At 51.0% G+C, this 16568-nt stretch overlaps 1 protein-coding gene across 1 annotated transcript in view; it reads left to right on the top strand.

The window, feature by feature from the left end:
* Positions 1–8733: 8733 nt before the first annotated feature.
* Positions 8734–16568, top strand: part of LOC116954669 (anion exchange protein 2-like) — a 62218-nt gene continuing 54383 nt past the window's right edge. Inside the window, exon 1 of the mRNA XM_076052562.1 lies at positions 8734–9590. Coding sequence (XP_075908677.1) covers positions 9564–9590 — 27 coding nt within the window. The 5' untranslated portion in view covers positions 8734–9563. The remainder of the gene's footprint in view (positions 9591–16568) is intronic.

Below are 16568 nucleotides of genomic sequence, written 5' to 3'. Positions count from 1 at the left end.
GTGTGTAGTGTGGTGTGTAGTGTGGTGTGTAGTGTGGTGTGTAGTGTGGTGTGTAGTGTGGTGTGTAGTGTGGTGTGTAGTGTGGTGTGTAGTGTGGTGTGTAGTGTGGTGTGTAGTGTGGTGTGTAGTGTGGTGTGTAGTGTGGTGTGTAGTGTGGTGTGTAGTGTGGTGTGTAGTGTGGTGTGTAGTGTGGTGTGTAGTGTGGTGTGTAGTGTGGTGTGTAGTGTGGTGTGTAGTGTGGTGTGTAGTGTGGTGTGTAGTGTGGTGTGTAGTGTGGTGTGTAGTGTGGTGTGTAGTGTGGTGTGTAGTGTGGTGTGTAGTGTGGTGTGTAGTGTGGTGTGTAGTGAGTGCGCGCGTGATCCGGGTCGGATTCTCTCGTGTCGCTATCTGCGCGGCTGTACTCGATAAGCGGCGGAGCTGATTATATTATTGCATAAAAGTTGCACCCACCCATAACCCGGACCCAACCACTCCTTCTGCGTGACCTTGGCGAGAAGTGGCCACACCTACGAGAATCTTTACGGGAGGAACAGAGAGGGAGGGGTGTGATGCGCGTCGCTGTGATCACGTCAACAGGACTCAAAACAACTTAATGTGGTCACACACGCGGCTCCTCTACTTACGAACGAGTTCGGTTCCAGAGGTCTGTTCGTAAGTCGATTTGTTCGCAAGACCCAACTTTACTGCTGTTGATTCCAAACGGCGTGTACACTAAACACGGGGGGGGGGGGGTGGCTTTAAAATTCATATAATCTCCTGTAGATATAGATGCCACTGGTTCTTCGTGTTCAGTAGATGCCACTGGTTCTTCACGTTCTGTAGATGTAGATACCACTGGTTCTTCACGTTCTGTAGATATAGATGCCACTGGTTCTTCACGTTCTGTAGATGCCACTGGTTCTTCACGTTCTGTAGATGTAGATGCCACTGGTTCTTCACGTTCTGCAGATGTAGATGCCGCTGGTTCTTCACGTTCTCTAGATGTAGATGCCACTGGTTCTTCACGTTCTGTAGATGCCACTGGTTCTTCACGTTCTGTAGATGTAGATGCCACTGGATCTTCACGTTCTGTAGATGTAGATGCCACTAGTTCTTCACGTTCTGTAGATATAGATGCCGCTGGTTCTTCGCGTTCTGTAGATGTAGATGCCGCTGGTTCTTCATGTTCTGTAGATATAGATGCCACTGGTTCTTCACGTTCTGTAGATGTAGATGCCACTAGTTCTTCACGTTCTGTAGATATAGATGCCACTGGTTCTTCACGTTCTGTAGATGTAGATACCACTGGTTCTTCACGTTCTGTAGATATAGATGCCACTGGTTCTTCACGTTCTGTAGCTGTAGATGCCGCTGGTTCTTCATGTTCTGTAGATGTAGATGCCGCTGGTTCTTCGTGTCCTGCAGATGTAGGTGTCACTGGTTCTTCACGTGGCATCTACACTACGTACGAACAGGGTTTGTTCGTGTCTCTGAAAGGTCGTAAGTCGAATGTTCGTAAGTAGAGGAGGAGGAGGAAGGAGTATTCGTCCTTGTCTCTGCGCGCCACCGTCGAGAAAGGCGGGCGGAGTTGACGGAGAGTGTTGTTGAGACATCAACAACAACAGTCGCTGTTGTTGTTGAGACATCAACAACAACAGCCGCTCAACGCAATCGTCAATCACAGCGTTTTGAGTGTGTGTGTTTGTGTGTTTGAGTGTGTGTGTGTTTGTGTGTTTGAGTGTGTGTTTGTGTTTGAGTGTGTGTGTTTGTGTGTTTGAGTGTGTGTTTAAGTGTGTGTGTTTGAGTATGTGTGTTTGTGTGTTTGAGTGTGTGTGTTTGAGTGTGTATTTGAGTGTGTGTTTGAGTGTGTGTGTTTGAGTATGTGTGTTTGTGTGTTTGAGTGTGTGTGTTTGTGTGTTTGAGTGTGTGTTTGAGTGTGTGTGTATGAGTGTTGACCCCCCTAATGGAGCATCTTCGCCGGTTAGAAACATTTAGGCTGGCCTGCCTACGATCCATCCTGGGTTTAACCAGATTGGATGGTGTGAGGAGCTCACAAATCCTTGAAAGATCTGGGCAAGGTCCCATCGGTGAGCTCCTCCGGCGGGCAAGGCTGCGATGGCTGGGTCATGTAGCCCGCATGCCCAGCCACCGCATGCCGAAACAGCTTTTGTTCGGCCGGATTGAGGGGGCTAAGCGGGCGCGGCACGGGCTAGAGAAGAGATGGAGTGATGTGATACAGGAGGACGTGGAGCTGAGTGGACTTGCCGATGACTGGTACCAGCGGTGTCAAGATCGGCCTCTGTGGAGGAGGCTCGTGAAAGATGCTACTGGGCAGTTGGAGGCAGTCGCCCTCCAACAACAACAAAGGGCGGAGGAGCGACGCTCACAACAACGAGCGGAGCGCCGGGTGGCTCAAGCACAGCAGGTTGGTACAGCAGGGGGCACAGGTGGTGCATCAGCCAGTCATATCAGTCAGTCGATCCGTGGCACCTGGGTCTGCCCCATGACCTCCTGCCAGCGGGCGTTCGACACTTCACGTGGCCTCAGGGTGCACATAGCCTGGCACAAGCGTCGTGGTGACGTCACCGCCACTTAGTGGTGAATGGCGGTTGTTGTGTGTGTTTGAGTGTGTGTGTATTTGAGTGTGTGTGTTTGTGTGTTTGAGTGTGGGTGTTTTAGTGTGTGTGTGTGTTTCAATGTGTGTGTTTGTGTTTGAGTGTGTGTGTTTGTGTGTTTGAGTGTGTGTGTGTGTTTGAGTGTGTGTGTGTTTGAGTGTGTGTGTGTGTGTGTGTATTTGAGTGTGTGTGTGTATTTGAGTGTGTGTTTGTGTGTTTGAGTGTGTGTTTGAGTGTGTGTGTTCGAGTGTGTGTGTGTTTGAGTGTGTGTGTTTGAGTGTGTGTGTGTGTGTGTGTGTTTTAGTGTGTGTGTGTTTCAGTGTGTGTGTGTTTGAGTGTGTGTGTGTTTCAGTGTGTGTGTGTTTGAGTGTGTGTTGGTGTTTGTGTGTATCACGTTGCGCTGTGACCGCGGTCTCTACTTGGTGGAACAAAAATCAACTTGGAGACGTGTGAGGTTGTGGCGGCCTTCATCCAGCAGTGGAGTGACCATGGCTGCTGCTGCTGCTGATAATGATGGAGGCGGATGCATGGCGTGAACCCTTACCAGAGGTGGTCACACGTGCGTGTGACCTGTGAAGGTCACAGGGACGTGGGCATGACCTGTGGAGGTCACACAGACGTGCGTGTGACCTGTGGAGGTCACACGGACGTGGGTATGACCTATGGAGGTCACACGGACGTGGGTATGACCTGTGAGGGTCACACGGACGTGGGCATGACCTGTGGAGGTCACAGGGACGTGGTATGACCTGTGAGGGTCACACGGACGTGGGTATGACCTGTGGAGGTCACAGGGACGTGGGTATGACCTGTGGAGGTCACACGGACGTGGTATGACCTGTGGAGGTCACACGGACGTGGGTATGACCTGTGAGGGTCACACGGACGTGGGCATGACCTGTGGAGGTCACAGGGACGTGGTATGACCTGTGAGGGTCACACGGACGTGGGTATGACCTGTGGAGGTCACAGGGACGTGGGTATGACCTGTGGAGGTCACACGAACGTGGTATGACCTGTGGAGGTCACACGGACGTGGGTATGACTTGTGAGGGTCACACGGACGTGGGCATGACCTGTGGAGGTCACAGGGACGTGGTATGACCTGTGAGGGTCACACGGACGTGGGTATGACCTGTGGAGGTCACAGGGACGTGGGTATGACCTGTGGAGGTCACACGGACGTGGTATGACCTGTGGAGGTCACACGGACGTGGGTATGACCTGTGAGGGTCACACGGACGTGGGCATGACCTGTGGAGGTCACAGGGACGTGGTATGACCTGTGAGGGTCACACGGACGTGGGTATGACCTGTGGAGGTCACAGGGACGTGGGTATGACCTGTGGAGGTCACAGACACGTCCCTGTGACCTGTGGAGGTCACAGACACGTCCCTGTGACCTGTGGAGGTCACACGGACGTGCGTGTGACCTGTAGCCCTTTTTCAGAAGCGATCTGGCGATCACAAATCATCGCTCAACCAAGTGTCTTATCGTCACGTGGACATTTATTGCAGCCAAACACTCTTAAAGGCGTGACGTTGATTCTAAATGTGGAGGGGGAACCCGGAGGGCCTTGAGAACAATCCCCGGGACCACGGGGAGAGAGACATGCAGACTGAAAATATACAGCAGCAGGCGCCAAGGTCAGAATCGAACCTATGCCCTCCTAGTTACAAGGTTGGGCTGGTCAACATCTCCTAGCCACCGTGGTGCTCCCTATTCGTCACCCAACATAGCCAAATGAAATCACCCTTATGATTGTAATCATTCATCTTGCTTCCTCTCAACATCATTCCTCCTCCGATTTAGATTTTTGTTCTGCCATTGTACACTTCAGTTCCCGACGATCTATGCCACAGCGATCATGATGTGTTTAATGGCAGCGCGATTGTGAAAGCCTGTACGGGTAGGTCCTTACTTAACGAGTGGTGTTCACGCGGTGACGCGTTTCCGCCATAACGCGGTCCGTCGGTTCGGGAACAACCCTTCTGACGACGTGGAACGTCGCAACGTTCACAACACGTGAACGCGCGCCGTTATGACGTGGTACTCGCACCGTTATGACGTGGTACTCGCACCGTTATGACGTGGTACTCGCGCCGTTATGACGTGGTACTCACACCGTTATGACGTGGTACTTCCACCGTTATGACGTGGTACGGTCACCGTTATGACGTGGTACTCGCACTGTTATGACGTGGTACTCGCACCGTTATGACGTGGTACTCGCACCGTTATGACGTGGTACTCGCGCCGTTATGACGTGGTACTCACACCGTTATGACGTGGTACGGTCACCGTTATGACGTGGTACTTCCACCGTTATGACGTGGTACGGTCACCGTTATGACGTGGTACTCGCACCGTTATGACGTGGTACTCGCACCGTTATGACGTGGTACGCGCACCGTTATGATGTGGTACGGTCACCGTTATAACGTGGTACTCGCACCGTTATAACGTGGTACGGTCACCGTTATAACGTGGTACGGTCACCGTTATAACGTGGTACGGTCACTGTTATAACGTGGTACGCGCACCGTTATGATGTGGTACGTACACCGTTATAACGATGGTACGGTCACCGTTATAACGGTGGTACGGTCACCGTTATAACGTGGTACGGTCACCGTTATAACGTGGTACGGTCACCGTTATAACGATGGTAGGTCACCGTTATAACGTGGTAGGTCACCGTTATAACGTGGTACGGTCACCGTTATAACGTGGTACACGCACCGTTATAACGTGGTACGGTCACCGTTATAACGTGGTACGCGCACCGTTATGACGTGGTACGTACACCGTTATAGCGGTGGTACGGTCACCGTTATAACGGTGGTACGGTCATGGTTATAACGGTGGTACGGTCATGGTTATAACGTGGTACGGTCACAGTTATAACGTGGTACGCGCACCGTTATAACGTGGTACGGTCACCGTTATAACGATGGTACGGTCACCGTTATAACGTGGTACGGTCACCGTTATAACGTGGTACGGTCACCGTTATAACGTGGTAGGTCACCGTTATAACGTGGCACGCGCACCGTTATAACGTGGTACGGTCACCGTTATAACGATGGTACGGTCACCGTTATAACGTGGTACGGTCACCGTTATAACGTGGTAGGTCACCGTTATAACGTGGTACGGTCACCGTTATAACGTGGTACGGTCACCGTTATAACGTGGTACGGTCACTGTTATAACGTGGTACGGTCACCGTTATAACGTGGTACGGTCACCGTTATAACGTGGTAGGTCACCGTTATAACGTGGTACAGTCACCGTTATAACGTGGCACGCGCACCGTTATAACGCATAATGTGCTGCTCATAATGCGCCAAATATAATGCGAAACGCGCCGGTTATAACGCCATTCCGCGTGTTTTAGTGTCCATGCTGTACAACATGTTAGCAACACTCCCCCCTCGGTAGACTCAGCCTCAAAGGAGTCCGGTCTTCTTCTCCGGCAACTCTGTGCGATGCTGTTTCCATGACGCGAATCGGAGATATAACGCGGTGATGAATGCACTTCGGGAGCACATTTAAAACATGCAGAGGGTGCTTTGACAAAAAAATAAACGTGAACGCTTCCGAGAACTTTGCTAACGACGCCACAGAGGAATGTGCGGCCGCCTCTGGGCTCTGGAGGACCGCCTGGGGAAGATTCCAGGCCACGCGTTGACGACGCTGGCGGACAAGTGGGAGGGAGGGAGACTCTTTGACGTTCTGAAGATATTGACATCACATTCGTGATCACAGTCACAGTGTTATTACTATCTGTTATTTTACCATTAAAAACGATAGTCCCGTATAAGTGTTCACAATTTTTTTCGAAGCATCCTGCGAATTGGATAGAACGCGATCGAGTGAACGGAAATGCGTCGCAGAGCGAGTCGGGACACAGCGGACGTGCAGGCTGCCTCGTCATCATCATCATCATCATCGTCGTCATCATCGTCGTCATCATCGTCGTCATCATCATCATCATCATCGTCGTCATCATCGTCGTCATCATCGTCGTCATCGATATCGTCGTCATCATCATCGTCATCATCATCGTTGTCATCATCGTCGTCATCATCATCGTCGTCATCATCGTCATCATCATCGTCGTCATCATCGTCGTCATCATCATCATCGTCGTCATCATCATCATCTTCATCATCGTCGTCATCATCGTCGTCGTCATCATCATCGTCATCATCCTCATCATCGTCGTCGTCATCGTCGTCATCATCGTTGTCATCATCATCATCGTCGTCATCATCGTCATCATCATCGTCGTCATCATCGTCATCATCATCATCGTCGTCATCATCGTCAACATCGTCGTCATCATCGTCATCATCATCGTCATCGTCATCATCATCGTCATCATCATCGTCATCGTCGTCATCATCGTCATGGCACAAGGCATTGGGATGCTGTTGGATACCTCTGTGGATGCTCCCCACCACGCGGGAGACTGCGTCCTGACGCGGCGTGCGCGTCAGACGTGGGCACCGTGTGACGTCAAAAGGCGCCTCCGGTTAGCACGCGTGGCTTGCGCACTGTGCGAGAGAAGACCAACGCGCACGCACGCGCGCGTACGTACAGGGTGGTGGTGCCGGTCAGCCATCTCCTGCCGGCCTTCATAACGTGCTCGCCGAACAGCACTTGCTCCATAAGTCTGTTAAAGGCTATATGGGTGATCTTTGTATTTAGTGCGTAAGGTTGTGTGAAGGGTGGTTGTGTGATCGTGCGATATAGATACCGTAGACTTGGGGGGGGGGGGTGGGTTGTGGTGTAGGAATGTGTGTTCGTGTGTGTGTGTTTGCCTATAAAAGAGAGACGCAGAGAGACAGACAGAATCACACGAGAGAGAGAGAGAGATAGTTCATAGACATATAGCGTACAGAGTTAGAGAGAGTCTGAGAGAGGGTGATTTTGAGATGAATCATAGAGTTCATCGTTCATAGTATAAAGGGTTGAGAGAGAGAGAGAGAGATTGGGTGATACAGAGGTTAACGAGAGAGTGAGTTCATAGAGAGATGGGACAGAGAGTGGCAGAGTGACAGAGGCTCATCGAGAGATGAGAGAGAGAGACAGAGAGAGCGAGTTGATATATAAACAGCAGAGGGCGAGAGAGTGAGCGTGTGAGATGGGGAGAGGGAGAGCGCGCGATTGAGAGGGAGTTCTTCGAGTGTGGGGGTGTGAGAGGGAGAGAGGGAGAGAGTGTGAGAGGGAGAGAGTGTGGGAGTGTGAGAGGGAGGGAGAGAGTGTGAGAGAGTTTGTTTTGTTGTGAGAGAGATGGAGAGAGGTTCAGTTAAAACATAACAGTGAGGGAGATAGGGCGAGAGAGTGAGTGAGAGCGAGTGGAGTAGGGAGAGCGAGGGAGAGAGTGTGAGAGTGTGAGTAAGAGTGAGTGTGAGTAGGGAGAGTGTGAGAGAGAGTGTGAGAGTGTGAGAGTGTGTGAGTAAGAGTGTGTGAGAGCGTGTGAGAGTGTGTGAGCGTGAGAGAGTGTGAGTAATAGTGAGTGGAGTAGGGAGAGAGTGTGTGAGTGTAAGGGTGAGTGTGAGTAGGGAGAGTGTGAGAGTGTGAGTAAGAGTGAGTGTGAGAGAGTGTGAGTAGGGAGAGTGTGAGAGAGTGTGAGAGTGTGTGAGAGAGAGTGTGAGAGAGTGTGAGAGTGTGAGAGTGTGAGTAGGAGTGAGTGGAGTAGGGAAAGTGTGAGAGAGAGTGAGAGTGTGAGAGTGTGAGTAAGAGTGAGTGTGAGAGTGTGAGTAAAAGTGAGTGTGAGTAGGGAGAGTGTGAGAGTGTGTGAGAGTGTGAGAGTGTGAGTAGGGAGAGTGTGAGAGTGTGTGAGAGTGTGAGTAGGGAGAGTGTGAGAGTGTGTGAGTGTGTGTGAGAGTGTGAGAGTGTGAGTAAGAGTGAGTGTGAATAGGGAGAGTGTGTGAGAGTGTGAGAGTGTGAATAGGGAGAGTGTGTGAGTGTGTGTGAGTGTGTGTGAGAGTGTGAGAGTGTGAATAGGGAGTGTGTGTGAGAGTGTGTGAGAGTGTGAGAGTGTGTGTGAGAGTGTGTGGGTAGGGAGAGTGTAAGAGTGTGTGAGAGTGTGAGAGTGTGAGTAGGGAGAGTGTGTGAGAGTGTAAGAGTGTGTGTGAGTGTGTGAGTAGGGAGAGTGTGAGTAGGGAGAGTGTGTGTGTGAAAGTGTGAGAGTGTGAGTAGGGAGAGTGTGTGAGAGTGTGAATAGGGAGAGTGTGTGAGAGTGTGTGAGTGTGTGAGAGTGTGTGAGTGTGTGTGAGAGTGTGAGTGAGAGTGTGAGAGTGTGAGTGAGAGTGTGAGAGTGTGAGAGTGTGTGTGAGAGTGTGAGAGAGTGTGTGAGAGTGTGTGTGAGGGTGTGAGTGAGAGTGAGTGAGAGTGTGTGAGAGTGTGAGTAGGGAGAGTGTGTGAGAGTGTGAGTAGAGAGAGTGTGTGAGAGTGTGTGAGTGTGTGTGAGGGTGTGAGTGAGAGTGTGTGAGAGTGTGAGTAGGGAGAGTGTGTGAGAGTGTGAGTAGAGAGAGTGTGTGAGAGTGTGAGAGTGTGTGAGTGTGTGTGAGAGTGTGTGAGAGTGTAAGTGAGAGTGTGAGAGTGTGTGAGAGTGTGTGTGAGTGTGTGTGAGAGTGTGTGAGAGTGTGTGAGAGAGTGTGTGTGAGAGTGTAAGTGTGAGAGTGTGAGTGAGAGTGTGTGAGAGTGTGTGAGTAGAGAGAGTGTGTGAGAGTGTGTGAGAGTGTGAGAGTGTGAGTGAGAGTGTGTGAGAGTGTGTGAGTGTGTGTGTGAGTGTGTGTGTGAGAGTGTGAGAGTGTGTGAGTGTGTGTGTGTGAGTGTAAGTGAGGGTGAGTGTGAGTGTGTGTGAGAGTGTGTGAGTGTGTGTGTGAGAGTGTAAGTGAGAGTGAGTGGAGCAGCGAGGGAGAAAGCGGTGGAAGAGTTTGTTCGAAGCTCCAATGGATGAAGCAGCGAAGAGAGACGCGGTGAGTGGTTGGTGACACACACACAAACACGCACAAATAAACTCATCTCAGAAGCTAAACGATGATTTATTGTTACCAGGTAAGGCCCCACTGAGTTGTGTAGCTCTTTGTCAGAAGCGACCTAGCCACAAATGATCGCTCAAACAAGCGGCTTAACATCATCATCACCACGTGGAAATGTTTAGCAGACAAATACTCTAAAGGCGCGTTTCTACAAAGACAAAGGTCCCCCGTGTAGCCTTCAACAGAAGTATCCCATCGCGTCAGCACCTTACAAGATACAAAAGACAAAGGTCCCCCGTGTAGCCTTGAACAGTGTTGGGGCAAGTGCTGCTAGCGAGTAGCGTCTACGGAGGGCGGCACGGCACACGAGGGGGTGGGTGGCCAGCACCACGCCCGGCCGCCTTTGTCTTCCCACAGTGCTGATGTTTGCCACACACCGCACCAGGTGCTAATTTAAGGCTGAGTCGACCTTGTGGATGCACAGCACCGGTTCGTTGAGATCATCGTGACCATTATTAGCCATGAGCGGGAATCGAACTCGGTAAGCTGGGAGGGGGGGTCTAAGCGAAGTGCGCGAACCACTGTGAGTCAATGTCTCAATGTGTAAGTCTATGGGTCTCTGTGTAAGTCTGTAGGTCTCTGTGTGAGTCCATGGCTCTCTGTGTGAGTCTGTGGGTCTCTGTGTGAGTCTATGGGTCTCTGTGTGAGTCTATAGGTCTCTGTGTAAGTCTATGGGTCTCAATGTGTGAGTCTATGGGTTTCTGTGTGAGTCTATGGGTCTCTGTGTGAGTCTATGGGTCTCTGTGTAAGTCTATAGGTATCTGTGTGAGTCTATGGCTCTCTGTGTGAGTCAATGTCTCAATGTGTGAGTCTATGGGTCTCTGTGTAAGTCTATAGGTCTCTGTGTGAGTCTATGGGTCTCTGTGTAAGTCTATAGGTCTCTGTGTGAGTCTATGGGTCTCTGTGTAAGTCTGTAGGTCTCTGTGTGAGTCTATGGCTCTCTGTGTGCGTCTATGGGTCTCTGTGTGAGTCAATGTCTCAATGTGTGAGTCTTTGGGTCTCTGTGTAAGTCTATAGGTCTCTGTGTGAGTCCATGGCTCTCTGTGTGATTCTATGTCTCAATGTGTGAGTCTATGGGTCTCTGTGTGAGTCTATGGGGCTCTGTGTAAGTCTATGGGTCTCTGTGTGAGTCTATAGGTCTCTGTGTGAGTCCATGGCTCTCTGTGTGAGTTTATGGCTCTCTGTGTGAGTCTGTGGGTCTCTGTGTGAGTCTATGGGTGTCTGTGTGAGTCTATGGGTCTCTGTGTGAGTCTATGGCTCTCTGTGTGAGTCTATGGGTCTCTGTGTGAGTCTATGGCTCTCTGTGTGAGTCTATGGGTCTCTGTGTGAGTCTATGGCTCTCTGTGTGAGTCTATGGGTCTCTGTGTGAGTCTATGGCTCTCTGTGTGAGTCTATGGGTCTCTGTGTGAGTCGATAGCTCTCTGTGTGAGTCTATGGGTCTCTGTGTAAGTCTACGGGTGTCTGTGTGAGTCTATGGGTCTCTATGTGTGAGTCTATGGCTCTCTGTGTGAGTCTATGGCTCTGTTTGAGTCTATGGGACTCTGTGTGAGTCTATGACTCTCTGTGTGAGTCTATGGCTCTCTGTGTGAGTCTATGGGTCTCTGTGTGAGTCTACGACACTCTGTGTGAGTCCATGGCTCTCTGTGTGAGTCTATGACTCTCTGTGTGAGTCTATGGTTCTATCTGTGAGTCTACGGCTCTCTGTGTGAGTCAATGACTCTGTGTGAGTCTATGGCTCTCTGTGTGAGTCTATGGCTCTCTGTGTGAGTCTACGTCTTCTGTGTGAGTCTATGGGTCTATGTGTGAGTCTATGACTCTCTGTGTGAGTCTATGGGTCTCTGTGTGAGTCTATGGCTCTCTGTGTGAGTCTATGGGTCTCTGTGTAAGTCTATGGGTCTCTGTGTGAGTCTATGACACTCTGTGTGAGTCTATGGCTCTCTGTGTGAGTCTATGGGTCTCAATGTGTAAGTCTATGGGTCTCTGTGTGAGTCTATAGGTCTCTGTGTAAGTCTATGGGCCTCCATGTGTTGAGTCTATGGTTCTCTGTATGAGGCTATGGGTCTATGTGTGAGTCAATGTCTCAGTGTGTGAGTCTATGGGTCTCTGTGTGAGTCTATGGCTCTCTGTGTGAGTCTATGGGTCTCTGTGTGAGTCTATGGCTCTCTGTGTGAGTCTATGGGTCTCTGTGTGAGTCTATGGCTCTCTGTGTGAGTCTATGGGTCTCTGTGTGAGTCGATAGCTCTCTGTGTGAGTCTATGGGTCTCTATGTGTGAGTCTATGATTCTCTGTGTGAGTCTATGGCTCTCTGTTTGAGTCTATGGGTCTCTGTGTGAGTCTATGACTCTCTGTGTGAGTCTATGGCTCTCTGTGTGAGTCTATGGCTCTCTGTGTGAGTCTACGGCTTCTGTGTGAGTCTATGGGTCTATGTGTGAGTCTATGACTCTCTGTGTGAGTCTATGGGTCTCTGTGTGAGTCTATGGCTCTCTGTGTGAGTCTATGGGTCTCTGTGTAAGTCTATGGGTCTCTGTGTGAGTCTATGGCACTCTGTGTGAGTCTATGGGTCTCAATGTGTAAGTCTATGGGTCTCTGTGTGAGTCTATAGGTCTCTGTGTAAGTCTATGGGCCTCCATGTGTTGAGTCTATGGTTCTCTGTATGAGGCTATGGGTCTATATGTGAGTCAATGTCTCAGTGTGTGAGTCTATGGGTCTCTGTGTGAGTCTATGGCTCTCTGTGTGAGTCTATGGGTCTCTGTGTGAGTCTATGGCTCTCTGTGTGAGTCTATGGGTCTCTGTGTGAGTCTATGGCTCTCTGTGTGAGTCTATGGGTCTCTGTGTGAGTCGATAGCTCTCTGTGTGAGTCTATGGGTCTCTGTGTAAGTCTACGGGTGTCTGTGTGAATCTATGGGTCTCTATGTGTGAGTCTATGGTTCTCTGTGTGAGTCTATGGCTCTCTGTTTGAGTCTATGGGTCTCTGTGTGAGTCTATGACTCTCTGTGTGAGTCTATGGCTCTCTGTGTGAGTCTATGGGTCTCTGTGTGAGTCTACGACACTCTGTGTGAGTCTATGGCTCTCTGTGTGAGTCTATGGCTCTCTGTGTGAGTCTACGGCTTCTGTGTGAGTCTATGGGTCTATGTGTGAGTCTATGGCTCTCTGTGTGAGTCTATGGTTCTCTGTGTGAGTCTACGGCTTCTGTGTGAGTCTATGGGTCTATGTGTGAGTCTATGGCTCTCTGTGTGAGTCTCTGGCTCTCGGTGTGAGTCTATTGGTCTCTGTGTGAGTCTATGGGTCTCTGTGTGAGTCTATGGGTCTCTGTGTGAGTCTATGGCTCTCAGTGTGAGTATAGGTCTCTATGTGTGAGTCTATGGGTCTTTGTGTGAGTCTATGTCTTTATGTGTGTGTCTATGGGTCTCTGTGTGAGTCTATGACTCTCTGTGTGAGTCTATGGTTCTCTGTGTGAGTCTACAGCGCTCTGTGTGAGTCAATGACTCTGTGTGAGTCTCTGGCTCTCTGTGTGAGTCTATTGGTCTCTGTGTGAGTCTATGGCTCTCTGTATGAGTTTATGGCTCTCTGTGTGAGTCTATGGCTCTCTGTGTGAGTCTATGGGTCTCTGTGTGAGTCTATAGGTCTCTGCATGAGTCTATAGGTCTCTGTTTTAGTATATGTCTCAATGTGTGAGTCTATAGGTTTCTGTGTGAGTCTATGTCTCTATGTGTGAGTCTATGGGTCTCTGTGTGAGTCTATAGGTCTCTGTCTTAGTCTGTCTCGATGTGTGAGTCTATAGGTTTCTGTGTGAGTCAATGCCTTTCTGTGTCAGTCTATGGCTCTCTGTGTGAGTTTACGGCTCTCTGTGTGAGTATATGGCTCTCTGTGTGAGTCTATGGGTCTCTGTGTGAGTCTATCGGTCTCTGTGTGAGTCTATGGCTCTCTGTGTGAGTCTATGGCTCACGGCAGCAACAGCAACAACATCAACATCCACATCCACCCGACTCGTTTATCAGACACCGCCATCATCATCGTCAGCAGCCGCCCCAGTAAGAGACGTGGAGTCTGCCTTCACTTTAGATCGTAAAACGTAGATCAATACTCATTGCTAAGTGGGGGGCGGTGGTGGTGGTGGTGGGGACGGAGTCGAGGGAGAATTTCTTAGAATCAGAAGTTTCGAGATGCGGTGGTGATAGAGGGAGACAGGCCAACGTTGGATGTTGGGCAACGCTTGCCAGCTGGACGGTTGCTCACCCAGTGTGCAAGGTTCACGTCTGGTCAAGATGGTGTTAAGTGGCCATGTGATAACTCAAGAGGGCAGGGATGAGTCTCGTTTACAAACACAGCATGGGGATGTATGTATGTGTGTGTGGGGATGAGTGGGTGAGTGAGTGGGGTGAATGAGTTCTCTGAGGTTGTGAGGGGGTGGGCGAATGAGTGGGCGAGTGAATGAGTGGGTGAGTTAGGTCTCTGTTCGAGCTAGTGAGTGGGTGAGTGTGTGGGTGGGTGAGTGGTGAGTGTGTGGGTGAGTGGGGTGTGTGGATGGGTGGGTGAGTGGGTGTGTAGGTGGGTGAGTGGGTGAGTTAGTGAGTGGATGAGCGAGTGAATGAGTGGGTGGGTTAGGTCTCTGTTTGAGCTAGTGAGTGTGTGGGTTGGTGAGTGAGTGTGTGGGTGAGTGAGTGTGTGGGCGAATGAGTGGGCGAGTGAATGAATGGGTGAGTTAGGTCTCTGTTCGAGCTAGTGAGTGGGTAAGTGAGTATGTGGGTGGGTGAGTGGTGAGTGTGTGGGTGAGTGGGTGTGTGGATGGGTGGGTGAGTGGGTATGTAGGTGGGTGAGTGGGTGAGTTAGTGAGTGGATGAGCGAGTGAATGAGCGGGTGGGTTAGGTCTCTGTTTGAGCTAGTGAGTGTGTGAGTGAGTGTGTGAGTGAGTGTGTGGGTTGGTGAGTGAGTGTGTGGGTGAGTGAGTGTGTGGGCGAATGAGTGGGCGAGTGAATGAGTGGGTGAGTTAGGTTTCTGTTCGAGCTAGTGAGTGGGTAAGTGAGTGTGTGGGTGGGTGAGTGGTGAGTGTGTGGGTGAGTGGGTGTGTGGATGGGTAGGTGAGTGGGTGTGTAGGTGGGTGAGTGAGTGAGTTAGTGAGTGGATGAGCGAGTGAATGAGCGGGTGGGTTAGGTCTCTGTTTGAGCTAGTGAGTGTGAGAGTGAGTGTGTGGATGGGTGAGTGAGTGTGTGGGTGAGTGAGTGTGTGGGTGAGTGAGCGTGTGGGTGGGTGAGTGAGTGTGTGGGTGAGTTAGTACGTGAGTGAGTGGATGAGCGAGTGAATGAGTGGGTGGATGAGTGTGTGGGTGGGTGAGTGGGTGGGTGAGTGGGTGGATGAGCGAGTGAATGAGTGGGTGGGTTAGGTCTCTGTTTGAGCTAGTGAGTGGGTGGGTGAGTGTGTGGCTGGGTGGATGGGTGAGTGAGTGGATGAGCGAGTGAATGAGTGGGTGGATTAGTGTGTGGGTGGGTGAGTGGGTGGGTGAGTGAGTGAGTGGGTGAGTGAGTGGGTGGATGAGTGTGTGGGTGGGTGAGTGGGTGGGTGAGTGGGTGGGTGAGCGAGTGAATGAGTGAGTGAGCTAGGTCTCTGTTAGAGCTAGTGAGTGGGTGGGTGAGTGTGTGGCTGGGTGGATGGGTGAGTGAGTGGGTGGGTGAGTGAGTGGGTGAGTGAGTGAGTGTGTGGATGGGTGGATGAGTGAGTGGGTGGGTGAGTGGGTGGGTGAGCGAGTGAATGAGTGGGTGAGTTAGGTCTCTGTTAGAGCTAGTGAGTGGGTGAGTGTGTGTGGGTGGATGGGTGAGTGGGTGAGTGAGTGAGTTAGTGGGTGGGTGAGCGAGTGAATGAGTGTGTGGATTAGGTCTCTGTTAGAGCTTCTGAGTGGGTGGGTGGGTGAGTGGTGAGTGAGTAAGTGGGTGAATTAAAGTTCATTTTGTGTATCCAGTGAGAACTAATGAGACCATGGATGAGACTTATTTACAAGTGTGACTTGGATGAAATACGTGGGTGAATGGGTGACTGAATAGGTGAGTGAGTGAATGAATGGATGTGAGTGAGTGAGTGAAAATATACATTTGTGTGTGTTTGTCTCGACTCAGGGTTATAATAATAAGGCTACTGGGAAGTTGGAGGCAGTCGCCTTCCAGCAACAACGGAGGGCAGAGGAGCGACGCTTACAACAACGCTCGGTGCGCAGGGTGGATAAAGCACAGCAAGTTGGCACAGTAGGGGGCACAGCTGATGCATCTGCCAGCCATCTCAGTCAGTCAACCCGTGGCCCCTGCTGGGTCTGTGCCGTGACCTCCTCCCGGCAGCGAGAGCCTTCAACACATCACGCGAGGGCCTCAAAGTGCACCTAGCCTGCCACTTTGTGGCGACTGCTGTTGTCTTGTGTGTGCGTGTACGTCTCGACTCAGCGTTCTATAAGACCCTGCTGTGCTGTGCTAACGCAATGGGATACAGTTGGGCAAGATGTTGTTACTGGGGGCGACTGTCTCCAACTGCCCAGTAGCAGCAGCAGCAGCGTCCTTCACGAGACTCCTCCACAGAGGCCGATCTTGACACCGCTGGTACCAGTCATCGGCAAGTCCATTCAGCTCCACATCCTCCCGTTCCGCGCCAGTTTAGCCCCCTCTTCCCGGCCAAACAAAAGCTGTTTCGGCATGCGGTGGCTAGGCATGCGGGCTACATGACCCAGCCAACGCAGCCTTACCTGCCGGAAGGAATCACCGATGGGACAGTGTCCAGATCTCTCAAGGATCTGTGAGCTCCTCACGCTGTAATCTATTTCGGTTGAAATCAGGATGGATTGCAGACAGGCACGGCCTGAATGTTTCAAGCGGGCGCGGATGTTACTTTAGACGGCTCAACGTTTCGCAAGCTTCGTGAGTAAAGTTGCAGAGAAGA

The sequence above is a fragment of the Petromyzon marinus genome, chromosome 56 (genome assembly GCF_048934315.1).
Source record: "Petromyzon marinus isolate PM22_M1 ecotype Great Lakes invasive population chromosome 56, UKy_Petmar_22M1.pri1.0, whole genome shotgun sequence".
In the NCBI taxonomy this organism is placed as follows: Eukaryota; Metazoa; Chordata; class Hyperoartia; order Petromyzontiformes; family Petromyzontidae; genus Petromyzon; species Petromyzon marinus.
Note: the sequence above shows the minus strand (reverse complement) of the source record. Positions and strands in the feature narration are given on the sequence as shown.